The sequence below is a fragment of the Meles meles genome, chromosome 3, assembly GCF_922984935.1.
Source record: "Meles meles chromosome 3, mMelMel3.1 paternal haplotype, whole genome shotgun sequence".
Classification (NCBI taxonomy): Eukaryota; Metazoa; Chordata; class Mammalia; order Carnivora; family Mustelidae; genus Meles; species Meles meles.
The window spans coordinates 126,460,878-126,482,708 of NC_060068.1; the positions used below are offsets into that span (position 1 = coordinate 126,460,878).

The 21,831-nt window shown below is 35.6% G+C and overlaps 1 protein-coding gene across 2 annotated transcripts in view; it reads right to left on the minus strand.

Annotated features, from left to right (window-relative positions):
- The window catches only part of TENM2 (teneurin transmembrane protein 2), a 1,229,820-nt gene that overhangs the window by 849,254 nt on the left and 358,735 nt on the right, over positions 1 to 21,831 (minus strand). Inside the window, exons 4-5 of one of the 2 annotated variants that reach the window (XM_046000940.1) lie at positions 9,680 to 9,754; positions 5,952 to 6,227 (exon numbers count right to left, since the gene is read on the minus strand). In XM_046000940.1, the coding sequence (XP_045856896.1) occupies positions 5,952 to 6,227; positions 9,680 to 9,754 (351 nt within the window). The remainder of the gene's footprint in view (positions 1 to 5,951; positions 6,228 to 9,679; positions 9,755 to 21,831) is intronic. The other variant, XM_046000941.1, reaches the window with a different exon arrangement.

Here is a 21,831-nt window from a genome sequence, read left to right on the forward strand (position 1 = left end):
TGTTGATTCGTAATGTCAAATTTTTTAAACACGGGACTGACCAAATAAAACAACTCATGAACTACAGTTCATAGCCTCTATGTTAATGACCATTCTGTGAATCTCTTCCCTCAACCTTGGATGACTTTAACATGCCTCAAACTGAGTTTAGGGAAACCGGAAAGGGCAATTTTCAAGTTTCTTCTTTCGACTAGCCCTAAATAATACTCAACATGAAATCACAAGTAACATTTTTACTATTAGGTATAAGAATATCTATCCACAATACCTACATATCCATAATTTCTATCCTACTTACAAATCTATTACCTGAAATTCTCTCCTTCCCCTGTGTCCTAGTGTCAAAATAGGTAAATGAAGTATCTCATTACTTATCATGTGTCTTTGTAACCCCTTTTTAGCTTCATATTTTATTTTGTGTAGGTTCATCCGGATGCAGTTGTCCACAGAAAATGTATACTATCAACTTCCTTAGCTTTAACTCATTTAATTTATGGCTCTAACACTTGATTGTGTCTCTCCCCCAAATTTAAATTTAATTTGATCCTTGACAAAAAACAACCAAACTAAAAAGTGACTGAACAATAAGCAGAAATGTAAAGAGTTTTCTGAGTGAAGAGGCTTCCAATGGTGAAGTGGCAAAAAGCAGTTTGCCTCTCACCCGGTTACTGCCTTTGCTGCTTAACTGAACTGAAAGTACAGATATCAGGAACTCAGCAGCTTAAAACCAAATGATTATCCACCAAGCCCAATGTCTCCCTGAAGGCCCAGAGATTACACGTGTAATAATCAGACTGCCCTTGCCAAAAGTAAGGCTTAGTGCTTCATTTTATTTATTGTATTTATTGAATGGAGCCATTCCTTGATAGCCCCCGGGAGCATTAACAAACATGAAAGAAACCACCAAAGGAAAGAAAGAAATATATAAATAACTAAAAACCATGCCACTAAAGTTTATAATCTGGAACATGCAGTATTGACACTCTTTCAAGTCTTCTGTTCTACTTTCAAGTAATGTAAGCATTGCTTTCATTTGCCAAAAACCTTAACTCTCTTAAGTCTTATACAGGTTCCTTTGCAAAACATACATCCTTCCACTTCTTAATGTACCAAGTCAGGTGACAATGTGATAGTCTTAAATTTTCCATTGGGTTCTATATTATTATCACCTGTAGTTCAGCATTGCAATGATGATATATTTAAGACTCTCGTTAATAATCCTTTTGTAAAATAAGGGGCCTCTATAGCCTCTAATATCTGAACTTCTAGGGAATGGAGGAGTTCTTAAAATCATATCATCCTTTCATTTAGGAATAGACAAGAATAAGAACCTTCTGACCGGTGATTGTTTTTTTTTCCTCATGATTTTAACTTTTCAATCCATGATGACTCATTTAACATTCCTTACTAATATTTTTCTTCCAAATTTGCAAGTATAAAAAAATAAAGCTTAAAAATACCATTTGAAAAACTGTCATCAAAATGGATTTAAAGTTTGTTTTGTTTTCTTCCATGTTTTTTTGTTTTGTTTTGTTTTGTTTTTGTTTTGTTTTTAAGGAATTGAGAGAGTATTTTCTCTCCATGGAATTTTTTTTCCATAAAGTTTGGCTGGTAAAGAAATCATCCCTGTATTAACATCGAAAGTACAGTTGAGTATTATGGCATGATTTCTGTAGCTTGTTTACTATTCTTACTCCCGACTTTAAGAGCAAAATTATGAGCCCTGGGCTATAATTATCTGGTGCTTATAGTAAGTCTTTATATCTGTTCCAGGCATTCTCTGTAAATTTTACATGTAAGAAAATGGGGAAGAAGAAAGGAGTAGAATGCATTATAAAATAAAATAAACTTAAGCATATGTAAGTATAATAGAGTGGGTCAGAAATAGAAACCCACTAGCAGGTCTTGGATGTGCATACTTACAGAGCACTCTAATGAATTTATTGATGGGTTCCTTTTTGAAGAGAAAGGAAAAAGACCTGAGAAACTCACCTGGCATGGCAAATAAGTGAATGCAATGTGGTTGGTGGCAATAACCCATAGATATTGTCCCCGGTATTAAGGAAAATCCTTCCTTCCTCAGAGTTCATTTCTCATGCCTCAATTAACATGCACTGAGTACCTGGGTGTGTTCATGTCCTCCTCAAGAGGCAGGAACACTGCAGCCTTCAGCCAAGAGGACTCACAATCTAATAGAATCTATGTTCCACAAATACACTTTACACAAATCCATTATATACCAAGAGCCAGCTTGTTTTATAAATGCATTTTGTGAAATGCAATGAAATTAACCCAACATTTATATTTTCAACCTCAAAGTACATTATGAGAATTGTAAATTTCCCAATTGACAAGAGATGAAAATGAACATTGTCCTTATTTACTTTGGGTGAAAGCAGAGAGGGTAAGGGAAGGCTAATTTTCTTCTTTACCAAGGACAGATTTAGTTTTCTGTAATTTCTGGCTCTCTATTCCACAGACAAGCTTTTCTTCTTTGTGTTTTATTTTGTTCTTTTGTTTCTGGATTTCTAACAAAATAACTAAAACTAGAATTATGCTGGGGAAAAAAAAAACCCAAAAAAACAAAAAAAAAAAAACCACCCAAGGATATTTTAAGTCCCCAAGGTGAAGCAACCGCCTAAGGGAGTCAAGAGTACATAGACCAGATTTTTTACAGTGTGTGCTTTTCTGCATTTTTAAAGAGGCAATTAGTTATTCTTGTGTATTAGTGACTGTCCCATTTTCTCCATAACTCAGGTGATACAAAGGGCCTCCGAGAGGACATATTTTAAGTGGGACATTTATTACCCCAAAAAAGGGATGATTCTAATTTAAAGTCACCGAGGAAGCTCTTTCTAAAGATGCGTCAAATTACACAGCAGCAAAAACTTGGCCTCGCTGTTCTCAACTCACTGCCATTTCTAACTAAGCCATCTTTAACGTACAGTCAAACGACCTGATAAAACCACTTGAACCTGAGAGCTGTATTTATTTAAAGCAAGCAAAGCCAGCACAATGTTAATTTGGTGGCCATACATACAGTGCGTGTAAGATGCAGAGCTGTGAAGGAAAAAGATTAAAAAAAGGACATATTTATCATGTGTTCAGTGTGATGGGACTCTCAAGTTCCTAGCAGGTCCTTTGTGTCACAGGCTCATGCAGGAGGAACTGCTGGCAGTCAGGGTTTTTATTCCATGAGTCTGACTGCTGGATACATGTTTCACACCACAGAAAGAGAATTTGGTTTTTGGATCTGCCTTCACATTCTAACCTTGCTTAGCAAAACCACAACTGGAATGTTTTAAGGGCAGTTTTGAATAAGCCCTGTGAAAATCGAGGTACCCCAAGATCCCACCATAGACATGAAATGAAAACATCTGGGACACAAAGAAAAGATGCGTTTTATGAGCATATAGCTTTAAAATCTAAAATTGAATCGGAGAGCTTCCTTCTCAAAGTACAGATTCTTTAACTTCCTCTTCAAGAGAGGCATGCCTAAAAGGTTATTGATTGGGTTCTGAAGGACAGAGTGTTTATTATGGAGGAAGCCATCGTGGGGTACAAGTGTGAGAAATTAATGACGGCTTTGTAAGTGTCCACGCTGTGGTGTGGAACCAGTGGGGCAACTGTCAATCTATATGATAATACATTCCCAAACTTCATAAAGTCAGTGATGTGAAAATGCATTGATTTCTTTGTGAGCCAAACCGAATTTGTCAAAGAGAAAGAGCAAGAAGTTTCCTAAAGTTAACACCTCAGCCTGCAGAGTGACTTGCGCCTCCCTTTTTATTTGCTTAAAGAGTTCACGATGTGACGTGTCAAATTCCTTATTTTTATTCTTGGCCCCAAATGAGAAGAGAATATGCATTAGGTACATCTTCTGAATATGTGGTATACTGAAACATTTAAGAAAAGAGAAAATGAAACACATTTTATCTGTACATTTTAAAATAACCAGTTAGCACTGAGCCTGAACTCTGCTTCCTTACCTCCTTCGTGCTCTGCCAGATGCAGGCACGAAAGGGTCCCTCAGTACTTCCAAGTACAGATTTCTTGATGCAATACTGACTGCCTTATAACTGGAGTTACAGGAAAAAAATCAAGACACTAGATTTAAGGGTTTATTTTCTCTCCATACATAGGGATTTATATAGACTCCTCAGAGGTGAAAATGTTCAAGGATGATGTTTTAAATCATACTGGAAAAAAGAGAGACTACTTTTGGTCTCCCCAATACATCATTCATTCTGAAATTCTCCTATCCATAACACTTTAGGTGAAATCAAGGCAAGTTTTTTTTTTTTTTTTTTTTTTGCTCCCTTTGCTTCACTGGAAAACTCTCCTCATCAGTTAAGTTTTTAAGATGTCTATAGGTTTAAAAACAGAGGGTGGGGACTCTGCCAATGTGCATAAATTTTGTACAGATGGTTCCCATCAGGCCAGTGAGAATGCCACCATGGAAGACTGGCCAAAATACCTTGTTTAAAATGTGCCATAAATTCTTGGATTGCAAGTGATTTTATTTATTAGGCAATCATACTGCCTCCACTTAAATAGTATCTGACACACTCAGAGCTGAAAAAGTACATCAGTAGATGGATTCAATGTACGCCTTTATGAAAACTTCTAAAAGTAATTTCCTATCAAATAAGTACCTTAGAGTGTTGAATGTGCCAAGTGTCAGAATTTTGTTAAAATTCAAAAGGAGTCAAGTACAGATTTTTCCTTGAGAGTACACCTTGATTAGCTACATGAACGGAGGCATAAGTAAGACACAGCTCCTTGTCCCCACAGTAGAATAAATTATTTCAGAATTAAACACAAATTTAAATTCCACAAAGTGACATCTTTTTGGATATATGCGACTTACCCAGGAAATGATGTATTTTCAACACAGTTTTGAGATTAAATGATATTTAGCTATGCTTTCGCATTCACAACAAGCTGTCCGCCTGCAAATTTCTTTTTCTTTTTTTAAATGCAAGAAAATACTTAAAGCTGCTCTAGTAGAAGTTTATAATATTTTATATAAACATTCTTAACTGATCTGTTTGTAAACATTTTAATGGCAATTCTTTCAGCAAACACACAATATATTCATAACAAACCACACAGCATTTGATGTTTGCTTCATAAATCAGCTGTACCTAATGCAATTTATCTTTTAAAAGATGTTTTTGACTAAACATCGCTCTGAGTCGCTAAGAAATCCACAAATAAGCACCTTATCTCTTTAATGACTTGCTTAGGCTTCCCTATATTTACTGCTTAATGATCGGAAACATTTAATTTTCAAAGTTTCATTAAAACCCATCTACGAAGCTGATGGATAAGCAATAGTGATTTGTGATAGAAGATGAGGGAAGCCATTAACCTACATAGGTACCAAGGAGAAAAGTAAACAGAGAAGAGAATACTTTTTTTTGAAGACAAGTCTCTTCCTATTTGTCATTATTAAACTCCAGAGCATCTGTTCCAGGTTTGATCTTCAATACGGATATGAGGCATTGCCGCCTGGAAATGAAAGTCTAAGATAAGGTAGGATTCTTAAGAGATCTTCATGAAAAAAAAAAAAATACCCTAGGTTGCCATTTACTGGGAAGGGGAAATCAATACGAAGACCTAGAAACTTGTGGTGAGAGGACATTTTCTAGGTATAGGTCATAGTTTATCAAGTTGCCTCTTTTGCAATGTAATTTACTTGCTAATAAGACCAACCAACTATACCTGAATACTGTGTTATCGTCAAAATGTGATTTTAAAATTCTCTCCTCACTTCTTGTGTGCTGGAGGTTTGCTGGTTTATTTTTCCCGAGCGCAGAGTGGGTAGACAAGGTTGATTTAAAAGAAAATGAATGGTTTTATACTCCTCTTTATTAAAAAACAGGCATCCCAAACGCCACAATGTGCCGTACCCAGAACACAAAAAGGTATTTAAGAAGCAGGCCTACCGTTCTCATCATCTGACTTATTTTCGTTGTCAGAATCGGTCAAAGTAAGGGCTGAGTTCTCGCGACTGGACAGGCCGGAACTGCGTCTGGATTTTATCCCTCTCCCCCACAGTCTGATGGCGTGTTCTGGAGACATCCCTCCCTCTGTGTCGGAGTCGGCGTCAGACCCTGTGCTCAGAGAGTAGCCCTGGTGAAGGATCCCCATGTCAGAACAGTAGCCACTTCGGTGCGGGGAGGGCTCACAGATTCCCAGTTCCGCAAGGGTGAAGTTAGTTCCTAAGGTGACAGCAACAGAGAGACTGATTACAAATTCTGAAATGCCTTACAAAGTGGAAATTTATTCTTACAAAGAGCAGACAGGTGGTTTTTCCCATCCAAAAATAAATAAATAAATAAAAATAAATCTGCCACCAGATTTCCATGGTATACAGGAATATATGAGCAAGAGTATTTAGGATATTGGGGTAAATTTGAGAGCAAAAAAGTAAACATCTACGATTACTTTTAACCCTAGGCCAGAATGCTCAGATTTTGTTTAAAAAATGTTACAGCATTTACTGTTGTCTAGGTAGCACATGTAGCTGAAAAAACATGGGATTTGTAATAATAGCTAACATATACCAAGCGCTTACTTTGCTCTGGGCATCTTTGGTTTGGCAACTTCTATTTTATGTTTTTAAGTTTTACAGCAACTTTATGAAGAAGATAATATTATTGTAATCGTTTTGTAAGGAAACTGAGGAACAGAGGAACAGAGAATTTAAGTGACTTACCCAAGGTCACACATCTAGATTGTAGCAAAACATGGATCTGATCCTTGAGCAGTCTGTCTTCATGTCAAAGAACCTTAATCCTCCAATAAATGTGAGTGGTGGCCAGGAGACCTGGGTACTGGTCCCAGCTTCCCACTGGTAAGTCTCATTGTGGCAAGTCTCTTACTCCTTGAGCCCCAGTTTTCTCATCTGTAAAATCTGGGTATTAATCTCTTAAATTCCTCTCAGGATCACTGTGTATCTTCTATGTGATAATATACAGCAAATTTTTTTTAAATAAACTATGTAATGTATTATTTAAGTTCGCATCCTTGGGATGAAGAGTCAGTCCTTACATTTTTAATGATATCAAACAATGTCTTCAGCTTAAAACCACAAGTAGGTTTCACCTATGGAGAGTGAATGTGTGCATGAATGGGAAGCGGAAGAGAATAGACTTTTATTGACCATTTTTATGTTACCACATGTTGGGCATGGGCAGACAGTGTACAGGCTTTAAATCTCATTTAAATATCATAATAGCCCAGCAGTTTAGGCGTTGAAGATTTCCAAGGTCATGCCTAGGCCAGTGGCAGATCCACAATACACCTCTAATCTGCAGATTCCAAGCATCTGCTCATTCTACAATGTGAAATGCTCCGAATCAAAAACCAGCCTGGCAACATTTTGGCACAGTGAACGCTCTATCTGTGTATTTCACTCTTACAGCTTCTTACAAGACATTTTAAGCTTTCAATGCAAATTAGATGAAATCATGTGGTACATTCTATTTACTGACATATATAGCTGATTTTTTTTTTTTTTTTGGTCTTTAACCAAGTTACAGACAATGGGGGAAAATGCAGTAAAGAAATGCAGTTCCATGCTATTAGCGAGGAAAACCTTATAAATAACACCAAATCCATGATTTACTTTGTATATACTGATTATATTAGGGTCACTCCCTATCCATCATATCGCTAAACTTACGACATAACATAACTACTCTATGATACTCCACATACATGGCATCATTTCTCAGCTTTTATTTTAAAAAGTGTTTGCAACCATTTGTATTAACGTAGTGCGACTTTAATTTGTAATATTCTGAGGTTCTACTTTCCAACTTTGCCAACACGTTGAAGTTCCACAGTCTTCTTTAGTTAGCTGTGTAAATGGGATCAAACCCAATTTTATACATAATTGCCTCTGCAGAGTGAAATCTATTCATTGGAGAGCTAACCTAAGCAAAACTTCCTGTGGGGATGGGGTGATTTCCTGCTTACTGGGCAGGCAAGAGGAAGTCCTCACCACCACCAGCATGGTACTAAATGCTGTTATTTATTCCCTGTGCATATTTTATGATGTCTGAGATCCCTTGCCCAGGTACTCTGTTCCAGTTGACATCCTTGGTACGTAGGTATTTTCTCATAATTGTACACTAAAATGTTTATTTTAGTTTCAGTAGTCTATAAAATGAAAGTTAAGTTCATATATGTCTGATGTTACAATACTTTTCTGTTTTTGTTTTCTTGTCTTCAGTAAATGAAGAGTCACTTAATATGAGCATTCTCCCATCTTGTTTCTAGAGCTCATGTTTGCTCTGGACAGGCAGGAAATACAATGTTCCCTTTTCCTACAATAAATGAAAACAAGTCAAGGGAAAACACACATGTTTTTATTCCACATGTGGGAATTTTTAGCTATACGATTCCATTTGAAATGGAGTGTGTATGTATTAAGGCAACTTTCCTGATGGTTTTCCCACATCTCATTATCTGGAACTAGTTTCAAAGACCTCCTCAGGAAAAGAGAAACATCTGTGTGAGGAAAGGAAGCTTCAGTTTTCAGAGCATCCCATGTGCTTTTCAATCTGGGTATGCAAAGTAACAGGCAATACGCCTAGGGCATGGAAAGCCATGGAATAAATGCAGTCTTCTTCTTTGGTTATCAAATTTATTTGATGATAAGAAATTAAAATATTGTTTTTTTTCTGTTAAAACAAACTTGAAATCATCATAAATCATTTAAAATTAGCACAACTTTTAAAGTAACCACAAATGTCAGAAAATAGCATACTTTAAGAGTTTCAACTTTAACCTTACAGCCCCATAAACCACAAACAAGCAACACTGTAAAGAAAATTGGAGATGAGGTAGAGAAATCATTGGGAAAATTAACTATGTTTACACTGGCTTATAGGAAGCCAGGTTTTAGTCTAAATTCAGAAAAGTTTCCTCAAAAATACTACCTTCTAAACTCCTTATAGTCATTTTCCAGTAGGACCATGGTCTCCCAATGCTACCCTTTCCTCACAATTCCTAGTTTGGTACCTTTTATCCTCAACTAACTCAAAAGAATAGTAATCTTATTCTAAGTACGTGGGACAGATTCTGGCCCAAGCCATTTCCAAGTTTGCTGGCTTAACATATGAAGCTGACAAGCACATACACGGTGGAAAGGAAAAATGGATCTGTCATTTATTAAATCATTCAACAAATATTTATTGTTCCTAGTGCTATGCTACGCATTGGGGATATAACAGTAAGCCTTATAAAAATGGAGCCCATGACATTTACAGTCTAATTGGGAAAGAGACATTAATCAAAGAATCCCATAAACAAAGTACAATTTATACAGTGATAAATACTATATAGGAAAAGGACAAGGAGCCATGAAAGGTCATCTACTGGTCCAACCGTTCATCCTTTCGCAGCTTCCCCAGCAGATGTTCATCTAGCGGTAGACTCACTACTTGGAAGGACTCTGAGTTTACTCCAGGAAGTCATCAGGCCCCCTTCAGTGTGCTCTTACCAAACTGTTCCCAAATATTCCCCTATATACACTGATTTCAGACAAACATTTTTCACGTAGTTTATCTCACAGCACAAAACTCTCACGTCATACTCTTCTGCTCAGAATGTAAACAGCATATGGGAATTTTAATACCACGTCAACTTATTGTTTTGCACTTACTTTGCTCATTGATGGAAGGTTGATTTTGCTTTAATTCATCTTGTATAATTATGTCTTTATTAAGCTCCATGGCAGCTTTGAATGGAAGAGAGAGACTAGTCATTGTGTGATTCTCCAAGCTAAGATTTCTAGTGGAAAGCAGTCAACATTTCTTTCCTTCTTTACTTTCTTGCAGAAGATAGAAAGAGTCATCATATTTCAGTATTCATGAAACATATGTTTACCTTCTATCTGCCTCCAGTGTCTCTGATACTGTATTAAAGTGGATGTGGATGATGTTTCAAACTTATTTCATCTCAGGTATCTGTTTTATGGTCGATGCCAGTGAACTGCCCAGTGTGGCCCCAAGTTATATCATCAAGGCCAAGGTCACTATTTTTATTTTAAAAATCCGTATCTGTATTTTAGAATTTGAGTATAATTTAGGATGCTGGGAGATAAAATTAATGTCTAAAACTGTTAGGTGACCAGGATAGCAGAACACAAGTGTTTAAAAATAATTCTCTTGGTAAATCTCTTTGTCTTTGAGTTGTCTTTTTCTTGACCATAACTTCAGTGTATAACCCAGATCCTCTTCAGAACTTTTTTTGAGAGAAATTTTGCAAGAGATATCAAAAATAAGCCTCTGACCAACTAGTTTTGTTTGGGGACACAATTCAAAGGAAAGATATGGCAGCGTATTGTGATCATGGCTTTATTTTCTAAGTTTTTACCAACTTCTCACACTTTGAAATAACCTTTAACTAGGAGAAGCACATATGTCGCTAAGTCAGAATTATCATGTCATGGTAATACCAGGGAATACAAATAGCACTGGAAATGTCAGCATTTGAACAGATTTTCTACTAGGAGGGCAGAAAGATAAAAGTTAACTGTAGTAATAGGGGAGTACAATATAGAAAACTTGTATTACCTAAATGTTCAGTATGCGAGTCCCCTGAATTTAATAGATAGAATTCTATACACAGGAGCAAAAGTTGCTACAACATGAAAATAGTCACTAATGATCACTTCTAAAATTAATCCCCACCATACCAACCCACTTACTGCTAATCTCTTCTCATATCAACCAACCTATCAACATCTGTATCATTATTTAGTTGTTGATAACAGAAAGTATTATGGTACCAATGTAAGTCTAAGTTGTAAAGCTTGTGAAGATGCAGATTTCCATGAAGTCAATACAAGTAATGCTAAGAAACACTAGGATCATAAGCAAGGCCACATAATTACCATGATCTAACAGAATTAACCTGTGAACAAGAAAAAAAAATGGAAATGGTTGGCATGATTACAGTTTCTTCAAAAGATGACTTGACAGACTTCTGGTTTTGGATCAAGATAGAATTCCCCATGCCGTTCTACTTGTCCCACTAAGGACAGCTAAACCCCCTGAGGAGTACATAGAAAGACATAGCTGTGAGTTCCCTGGGGTTTATTTTTGCCTTATGTATTCCAGACCTGGTGTTGGAGAAATCTGTAAATTAAAAACACCAGTGGAAACAGGCGAAATAAGCCTAGAGTAAAGCCTACTGTAAATAAGGTTCCTTCCTTATGTCCACAAACACCCCAGGGTAGAATCAAGTGATGAAGCAGAAATTCATCCTCATCCAGTAGGAATGAACCTTCCCAGACATCCCACAGGAAGGCATCATTGGTGGCCTTAAGGAGATCCTGCACTTACATCCCCACCCAGTGGTACTGATGCACCCCTTCCTCTCCCTGATGGTGTCAGAGAAGAATTAATGTTAAATTTAAATTTACCACCGCTGAAGAATTCATGGGGGAGCTATAAAGAGGTGTCCCTCTCTCTCTCAGTCACGTTGGTATCTGCAGAATCCCAGTGAAGAGTCTAAAATCCCAACTTGGTGTGGCAAGAGAGCATCCTTTCTCAATCCATTCCACCACCCACTCCCCTACTCCCCAGGCCTTGCTTTGTCAAAAAAGGCCAAGTGAGAAACTTGGGACTTTCACCTCCATCTGGCAGTCAAGCCTCAATGTCCCATTTTTCCTACTGGCTTGGTATCAGAGGAAGCTTGCTGCAAAAGAAGATTTAGATAAGATCCAGAGTTTCAAAATACAATATTTCAAGTAGCCAGGATACAATAAAAAAATCACTCATCATACCAAGAATCAGGAAAATCTCAACTTGAATGAGGACTGATAACTATTTAAATAAAAGGTTAATGAATAGTCCTTAGGAAAATTGATGAATTCATCCTTTTTTTTTTTTTTTTCAAAATTCAACTCTCTGTGATCATGCTGTGAAATTCAAATATAAAGTGAAGGATGTATTGTACATTCATGCAATTTTGCCATAAAATGTATATTATGCCTTGCACAAAAACTGTTATTCTTTATCCTTTTGCATAATTATAGCATAATTGGAATAATAAATTGTATTAAACATTAAAATATACTTTTGATAATATTCTTTTTGGAAGATAAAGTTAGAATAAATTATTTTTATTATTTGATAGAAAATATTCTTTCTTTAACACTGATTCCATTTTTAAGTGGCCTTTTTCTAGCATCATTATCCTAAGACAAAGGGAATCTCTTGTAAATAAGCATGGGTCAATTTTCCTGAGCAAATATTAGAGTCTACACCTTTAAGTCAGAAATGAGTATGAACTCCAAATTTTCCAGCAAGTATTTAAGAAAATAGTGTCAATTATCATAGTATAGTTCTTTTTTTTAATCACAATAAGTGGAGTAATTTGATCTGATACCCTAAGTTTTTGCAGCAGAAAGTTATCAAGAAAAATATGGCAATTATAAGTGATAAAAGATAGTATTTATTTTTGATTAATTGAAAATAAACCACCAAATTGTTACCTTGTATATGGTATCAATATCTTATCTTGAAATTTGAGAAATCATTGATATGTACAAGCTACAGAAAATGATCACTTACCAAAAACTTACCAATATTATCTAAACTATTATTTTTAAGCAATCTAAAATCTACATAGCTATAAATACATTGATAACAATTTTGGGAAAACCACTAAAGAAACTACTTACGAATTCTAATGTTTTATGCTTGTGTATACTAAAATTCTTCATATAAACTCCTTCTTAATGCCCTTCTAAAGTTCATCTGATTTTACATATTCAGATATTTTTCCAAATGCTGACAAGACTGTTCATGAAAAATCCTGTGGCTTAAAAACTACAGAGGAGTTGTACATGCATTATTTTTCATAAAAACTTAAGCCAAACATTTATATTTCAAAAATTCACTTTAAGAATAAGAATTTTCTTTTATGTATAGTTCCTAAAATACTAATATTTTGACATTTCTAAACTTTCAGATTATTTTAAACTCTACCTAAAGGCGTGATAGGTCACAACTTTTTTAACTAGAATCATTCCAGTGTAAATAAATACATTCTAAATCAAGGAAACATCAAAATGGTTAGTGACGACAGGAGAGTTTCCAATATCCTTGGTTTCTCTGTAAGCTTTATAACTTCAAAGAGAAAGGTGAATGTGGCATTCTCTATGATATGGTGGCATTTTCACTGTTCCAGCCTGAACAAAGACCGATTTGGAACACCCAAAGCAGCCACAACAAAAGGTTCTGCTGAACAACTGCCAATTCATAAATAGAAATGAAAAACCCAGTAACCTAGCTAGCTGGAGATTCTTTTCTGCTGATGAAAATTCCAACAAGATAAAAATTGAATTCCGGTATTAAAAACTATACCTATCAGTTACCCTATGTAACAGCATTACCAAAGTGTAGAGTCATCTGACTCTCCTCTTCAAAAAAACCTTTTTTGGGGGGATAAATAAAATCAATAAATTTTGGATAAAAAAATAAATAAAAGAACAATAGTGAACTGGCTGCAACAGTCTAGCTGTCCTGTGTTTGGGAACAGCTACTAGATTAGCTTACATTTATTGAGGACTTCACAGTGTGGCAGGCACTGGTCTAAATGTTTTCAGGTACAGTTTTCAAATTAATGAGGATGACAGTCCTCTAAAATTGTCACTATACTGGTTAGAGTTAAAGTGGGAATTCCAGAGTCTGTTTTAAAAATACTTGACTATAAATTCTTAGAATTATTTCTTCTGATAAGTCTCCGTTTACTCATTTATAAAATAAACATAAAAATAGCACCCCCCTCCCTTCATAGGGTTGTCGTGAGCAATGAATTAGACAAGGCAGGTAAAAATTCTCCTTAGAACATTGCCTGCCACAAAGTAGCCTTAAAACAAACATAGCTAGTATGATGATCATCAGTTTATAGATGCAGAAACTTTATTTTAAAATTATAATTATTGTAATTTAATTTATATAGTTTATATTCTTAAATTACAGTTTATTGTAATTTATTTACAATCATTAACATTGTCTATTTTCTCTTGAGCTGACTGGGAACAATCAATATTTCTAGGACTACGCTCATTTCATCTATGTTTTCAAATGGATTGGCACAAAGTTATCCAAATATTTTTGAATCCTTTTAAATTTCTGCCAGATTAATAGAATGTTGTCCTTATTTTCATTCTTGACATTACTTATTTGTGCTTTCTTTTTAAAAATATTTTTAAAGTTTTTTTGAGTACAGTTGACACACATTACATTAATTTCAAGTGTGCAGTACAGTGAGTCAACATCTCTGTGTTATGTTCTGCTCACAAGTGTAGCTATCATATGTCACCATATAACACTATTACAATATCATTGATTATATTCCCTATGCTATATCCTTTATTCCCACGACTTACTCATTTCGTAAATGAAAACCTATATCTCTCACTCCCTTCCCTTCATTTTGATCATCTTCCGTACCCTGCTCCTTCTGGGGGGGGAACCATCAGTTTGTTCTCTGTATTTATAGATCTGATTCTGCTTTTTGCTTGTTTATCATTTGTTTTTTAAATTCCACACATGAGTGAAATCATACCGTATTTAGTATTCTCAATATGACTCATCTCACTTAGCATAATACCCTCTAGAGCCATCAACATTGTCACAAATGGCAAAAAACAAAAACAAAAACTCATCCTTTTTAATGGCTATATAATGTGTGTGTGTGTGTGTGTGTGCGTGTGTGTGTGTGTGTGTGTACCACATCTTCCTTATTAGAGATACCATATGACCCATTAATTCTACTCTGGAAATTTACCCAAAGAAAATGAAAACACTAATTTGAAAAGATACATGCATCCCTATGTTTATTGCAGCATTATTTATAAAAACCAAGGCACGTAAGCCACCTAAATGTCCACCAATAGATGTACATATTTTCTTTCTTTTAACTGGATTGGTTTCACCAGTGAATGTGAGAAGAACACATGTTCTCTAATTACTGAGTATAAGATTCCAGATATGTCAATTAGACCAAATTATTAATCATGTGTTCAATTCCTCTATATGGTGCTAATTCTTTTCTTTTTCCTTTCCTCTCTATATTTCCTTTCCCACCTTCACATGGGTTAATATTTTTTTTAATTTCATTTTAATTTTTCTATTGATTTTTTTAGTTATCTCCTCAAAAAAATTTTTAGTTGTTTCTCTAGGGATTATAATATGTATGTCATGTCAGTCTATTCAGAGTTCTAATCTTATATACTGTTCCTTCCATTTCTGTGCATTCATCATTTTTCTATTCTAAACATTTCTCAGTCATTGCCTCTTTTTTTTTTTTTAGCTTTGTGCCTTTTATTTTATTTTATTTATCTTTTTTTAACTTTCATTTTATTTATTTTTTCAGTGTAACAGTATTCATTCTTTTTGCACAACACCCAGTGCTCCATGCAAAACGTGCCCTCCCCATTACCCACCACCTGTTCCCCCAACCTCCCACCCCTGACCCTTCAAAACCCTCAGGTTGCCCCAACCTCCCACCCCTGACCCTTCAAAACCCTCAGGTTGTTTTTCAGAGTACATAGTCTCTTATGGTTCGCCTCCCCTCCCCAATGTCCATAGCCCGCTCCCCCTCTCCCAATCCCACCTCCCCCCAGCAACCCCCAGTTTGTTTTGTGAGATTAAGAGTCATTTATGGTTTGTCTCCCTCCCAATCCCATCTTGTTTCAGTCATTGCCTCTTAAATATTTACTTACTTCTATACTGTTAAACTAAGTATTATTCTTCTCTCTAAATGTCTCTATTATATTTTAATCTCTTTTCTCTCTGTCTCTTGCTAATTTCTTCTTGCTATTTTTTCCAGCTGACTAATTCTCTCTTTAATTGTGCCCGATCTCATATTTACTGTATGAAGTCAGTTATTTTTTCAACAATTATGTATTTCATTTATAAAACTTTTATATAGCTTTTTAAGTGTTTCTGTTCAGTTTTTCTATTAAATTTGCATATTATACATTTGAAAGTATGGATCTAGCAAATTATAATGTTTTAGGACTTCAGAGATGAAAATTGGTTGTTGATTTGCTTGCTCTTAATTATGAAGGTTTGTTTTCTTATATACTTAATTATATTTATTTTAGCTGACACTGGTTTAATTTTCAAAAATCACAAGGGCCTCAGATGAAGATTTGTGTTTGCTTCTGTCTAAGACATGTGGTACTCTTAATCACATATCTCTTTTAGGATTCCTGGTTAATCCAAGAACCTCAGTTTCATGTGCTCTAAGTCCACGGTCAAATGTCTCAAATGCAGGTCTAATATCAGTTCTTGCTCTCAGTAAAGACCTACCAGAAGCCTACAGTTCAATCTTCAGATTTCTGGCTTTAGTTCATTTTTGGTTTTTATTTTGTTTTATTTTAGCTGCTTGGAGATTTATCTTACTTACTGTGAAGATATATATATATATATATATATATATATATACACACACACACATATATATGTATATACATATATATGTGTATATATATATATATATATATAGTTTTGATCAAGCTATTCAATTCGTCTATGTTTCAGTTTTTTCAATGTAAAATGGAGGAAATTATAGCAGTATTTGCCTCATCTGGTCATTGTGTCACAGAGCATATATATGTTTAGGATATTCCAGAACAAAGTCAAAATTCAATAAATATTAGCTATTATTATTAATATTACTATTACCACATTATTAGTAAAAAAAAAAGCACAAAAATACAAAATGATCGACATGATCCCCTTTTCTAATTTTTCATACCTCTACACAAACAGTATAGTTTTCCAATTAAACTGTATATATTTGGATAGAGTTAACATTTATTCTACTAATTAAGGCAACTTTCTAGTTTCTGTTTTGTTTTGTTTTTTAAGATTTTTTACTTATTTATTTGACAGAGAGAGAGACAGTGAGGGAGGGAACACAAGCAGAGGGAGTAGTAGAGAGAGAGGCAGGTTTCCCCCCGATGTGGGGCTCCATGTGTGCTTTGATCCCAGGACCTTGGGATCATGACCTGAGCTGAAGGCAGATGCTTAATGACTGAGCCACCCAGGTGCCCCAACATTCTAGTTTCTTAAAAGAAAACAGAGAATATTTGATTTATCAGTAGAGATGCTACCAACATTAACTAAAATTTTGACAAAGACATGACATTTGCATTCTCAGCATTCATGAAGGTCCCTGTCTCTATGATGCACTTGGTATTTTGAAAACATTTTGACTTTCCCATCACCGAAGGATTATTCTAGATCTCAAGAGTTAATTAACTAATCTACAGTTTGACATCTAGTGAGATGGATGGATGGCAGTCTATCACCAGGTGAATATATGTAAAGCAGACATTTTGCTTCAGTAGCTAATCAGAGTCTACTCTGTAACCACAAATATTGGGGAGAGATGTTAATGATATACTCTTGTTTGTAAATCAATTCCTTTAAATCAACTGCTTCATTACCAATTATTGCTAGGATTGAGATACTTGTCTAAAACTATGTTAAGCATCCAGGCACAGAGCTTGTAGAGAATGGCAAGACCATAGTTTCCTAGTGCCTGTTAGGATCATTAAACAGGGAGAGGATAATTGAAACTGAATCAAGAGTTTTCCTTTTCTTCCTTTCCCACCTTGCTTCCTGTGTTCCAAACACATGTCGTAGGTTACAAGTACATGTAAAGACTTAATTACATTTAGCATCTGGCAGCTGTTCACTTACAGAGAGTTGTTGAGTCACATAAACTCAAAGTCAAAAGGAAATTCGGGAATAGAAGGCAGAAGCTTGCTCAATGGAGTAAAAAAATCTTATGTCATCACAGCTGAAATACTCTACCATCAGCACTATTATGTTCATGGTGTGAGTGATGCTGTAACTAATCAGTTTCAGCAATACCAGAGACTAACTTGCCACTAAAATACACCATTCCCGATGTGATCAGAGTCATCAGCTAAAGGGCCTTACAAGCATTGCTTTTAACAAGTGATGGATTCACTCACATACAATGGAGACAACAGCTTAACAAGGACTTTAACATACATATATAGAGGCATCAACTGGGAACTCTTTAAAAACAAGATCTTCACACTATCCACTCAAAACTGTCACCAAAGTTAGATGTGTCAAGTAGGTTAGTTTATACATGTTTCTTTTTGGAGGAAATAAGTCTCCTGAGAAACCAACAAGAGGTGGTCCAAACCTTTAATACTGGTGGCCATTTGCCAATATTGGCAATTTTATGAGTAGAGAATTATCAGAAATAACTGTCTTGGTCTTAATAGAGATAGACCTCAACATTCAAATGTCAAGTTACAAAAGCATAATAAGAAAAGTATAATGAGTGCTATATGTTGTTTTTAGATATGTAATATTAGCAAGATAAGTCTGAACTGGAAAAACACACGCCAAATTCTTCATAGCAATTATTTCTGGCAATATAGAGAGAAGAATGCAATGATGGGGGAGGGAATAGAGGAAGGAAAGAGGATTTGAAACAAATTTCACAAAATATTAATACTTGTTAATTACAGAGGATGAATACTGTGTACTTTCTTCTCTATACTTTTCTGTGATTTAAAGTTTTTTCTAAAAATTAAAATAATTGAAAAATAGAAGTCTTGGACAGTCTATTTTTATCACTTAAAATATTTGTAAAATAATAATTTTTCTATTAAGTCACATCATTTAACATTTTCATGGTTACATTTTGAAATAAACTACAAAGGAATGCCTCCACTTGCATGTCTATCTTCTAGCCAATAAGGAATAAGGTTATGAAGCAAAAGTAAATGTAACCCATAGATAAATAAACTGTGATACACATACAATGGAATATTATTCAGGAATAAAAAGAAAAGAGCCATCAAGCCATGAAAAGACATGGAGGAAACTTAAATATATATTACTAAGCAAAAACAGCCAATCTGAAAACTGTACATACTGTATGATTCTAACCAAATGACATTCTAAAAAAGGCAAAACTTTGGAGTCAATAAAATGATCAGGGGTTGCTAGGGATTGAGCAGGGAGAGATGAATATGTGGAACACAGACAATTTTTAGGGCAGTGAAAATACTCTCTATGATATTATAATGATGGACACATGTCATTTTACACTTTCCCAACCCCATAGAATTTACAGCATCGAGACTAAAGTGTAATGTAAACTATGGACTTTGGGTGATAATGATGTGCCAATGCAGGTTCATCAGTTGTAATAAATGTTTATCACTCTGGTGGGGAACGCTGATGATGAAAGAGGCTATGCATGGGTGGGTAAGGAGGTATATGGTCTATCTCTGCTTCTTCCCCTCAATTTTGCTGTGAACCTAAAATCTCTCTAATAAAATAGTCCTAAATTTTCTTTAAAAGTACATGCAACCAAATCATTACATGACAGGATTACCACCAGGAAACTCATGTACTTTTCTCCCTAGGAGAAAGACTCTAGATCCTTGTGGTTAAGAACAGACCAGAAGCAAGTAATCCAGAATTTGAATCCCTATTCCACCATTTATGTTTTGATGATATTCTGGTTAATTAATTCCTCCACCCCTGATCTTCAGTCTCCATATCCATAAAATAGGTTTTGATAATATCTATATTCATAAGGTTATGGAGACAAATAACTATGTGGGAACAGACACACGGATTCATGAGAAGAGACATAAACCTAAAAGAAGGGAATCTAGACTAGTAGAACAAAGATAAAGAGCCTCATTCATTCATTCATTTATTCATTCAATATTTATTAAGTGTTTACTAACTGCTAAACCTTGGTGGGCAGGCTTGGGATATATCGGAAACCAAGAGATCTTTAGCTGGGGCAAACAGAGGTTAAACGGTTAACATAATGGATGAGGGTGTAGTACCCTCAAAGGTGGTAAGTACTATGAAAAGAAAACAGAAAATAGAGTAGTGACAGCCCTTTGTATTTTGAATAATTTGATCTAGGAAGGCCTGAGAAGATGACATTTAAACAAAGACTTGAAGAAGTTGAAAGAGTCAGCCTTTTCAATACCTGGGGCAAAAGGAAACCATCAGTATAAAGGTTCCAGGCGGGATTGTGCCTGGCATGTCCCAGGAACAGCAAGAGGAACTTTGTGGCTGGAAAGTAGTGAACAAAGATGCCATCTTACAAGAAAGGGTCAAAGAGTTAATGAGAGCTGAGTTCTAAAGGGCTTTGAGAGGGATTTTAAGGACATTTATCTTTACTAAGAGTGAAACAGAAAGCGAATGCATTGTTTTTGGTGAGAGGGTTGACACTGTCTAATTTTCATTTTTAAAGGATTGCTCTATTAGGTTAGAATACTGAAGGAGGGGAATAAGAACAGAATCAAAGACACCACTCAAAATGCATTTGTAAGAGATGATCACAGCCTGTTCTCGTTGTAAGGAGCAAAGAGGTGGGCAGGGTGGGATTTCCCAAGGGATTGCATGTAGAGTATGGCAGAAAGGGAGAAGTTGAATGTGACAATGTTTCTGAACTGAAAATTAGAAGAAGGCAGTTGCTATTAATTGTGATGGGGAAGACACACACAGACTAAGATTTCATTTCTGAATACCTGAGTTTGAAATATGTATTAGACATATAAATGGAGATGCTGAGTAGGCAGTTGGATATATAAAAGATATAAATATGTAAGTGATATATATTTGGGAGTCATTGGCATGTAGATTCTGTTTAGTGCCATGGAGCTGGATGACATCACAGTGTGGAATAACTCTACATAGAAAAGAATATCAAGGACTGAGCCCTGAGTCAATTTTACATTCAGAGTTTGGAGCAAAGAGGAGGAAGAGGTAAAGGAGTATGAAAATGAACAACCAGTGCTGTGGGAGGAAAGCCACGAGCATATGCTAGAATAGAATCCAAAAAATGAAAGTGTATCAAAGAGGAAAGGGCAACTAACTGTTTCAAACACTGCTGATAGATTGCTAAGATCAGAACCAAGAATGTGACGTGAAGGTACAGCTACATGGTAATCACTGGGTGACTTGATGAAAAAGAAAAAACAAACAGAAACCAGAAACAGTTATGTGGAGGGGTATATTTAGGGATACTAGGGATAACCTGATGGGACTGTGTATAAGAAAATAGGGGAGAAGAATCAGTGGCAATAACACAAACACATCATCTGAGATGTGCTGCAATAAGGAGTGAAGCTGGTGTGAAGTGGTGTGAAGCTGGTGTGAAGGACTGAAGTGGTGGTAGCTGGTGGGAAAAGGAAGGGAAGAGAAGTTGGGGAAAGTCTCAGTCTGTTTTTTATGCTGGTAGGAATGAAAGGATGGTTCATTTAGGAAGGAGAGGTGGGAGAACTCTTGATGCAACATTCTTGAGTAGATCAGTGGGATGTTGATCTTGCACAAGTGGGGGTTTTACCTGGGATAAGAGTTGAGATTGTTCATTTATAGTGATAGGAAGGAAGGCAGAGACTGTGGGTGCAGCTGGTGGGAGTGGGTAGATGACAGATGAGGAGTTGGGAGTTTGCCACTGATTGAGGATGGGGAGGTGCTGCTGGAGGTTTAGGAGAGTGCAGGGAAGATGAAGCAGACATCTTAGAGTGAGAGACCATGCAGAGATCAGAGAGTTTAGTACAACTGCAGAGCAGAATTGAGGGACCACTTGAAATTTAATAAACTTCAAAAACTTCTGGGACAAATTTATTACAGTGCACATGTAACAATGAACTCATCATTCACTAGGGCTACTTTGATTCACATAAAAAATTAAATTATGGTGACTATACTCAGTTCTTAAAAATGAGAAAATATTAAATGTAATGTAAAAACACTGTTCCTAAAA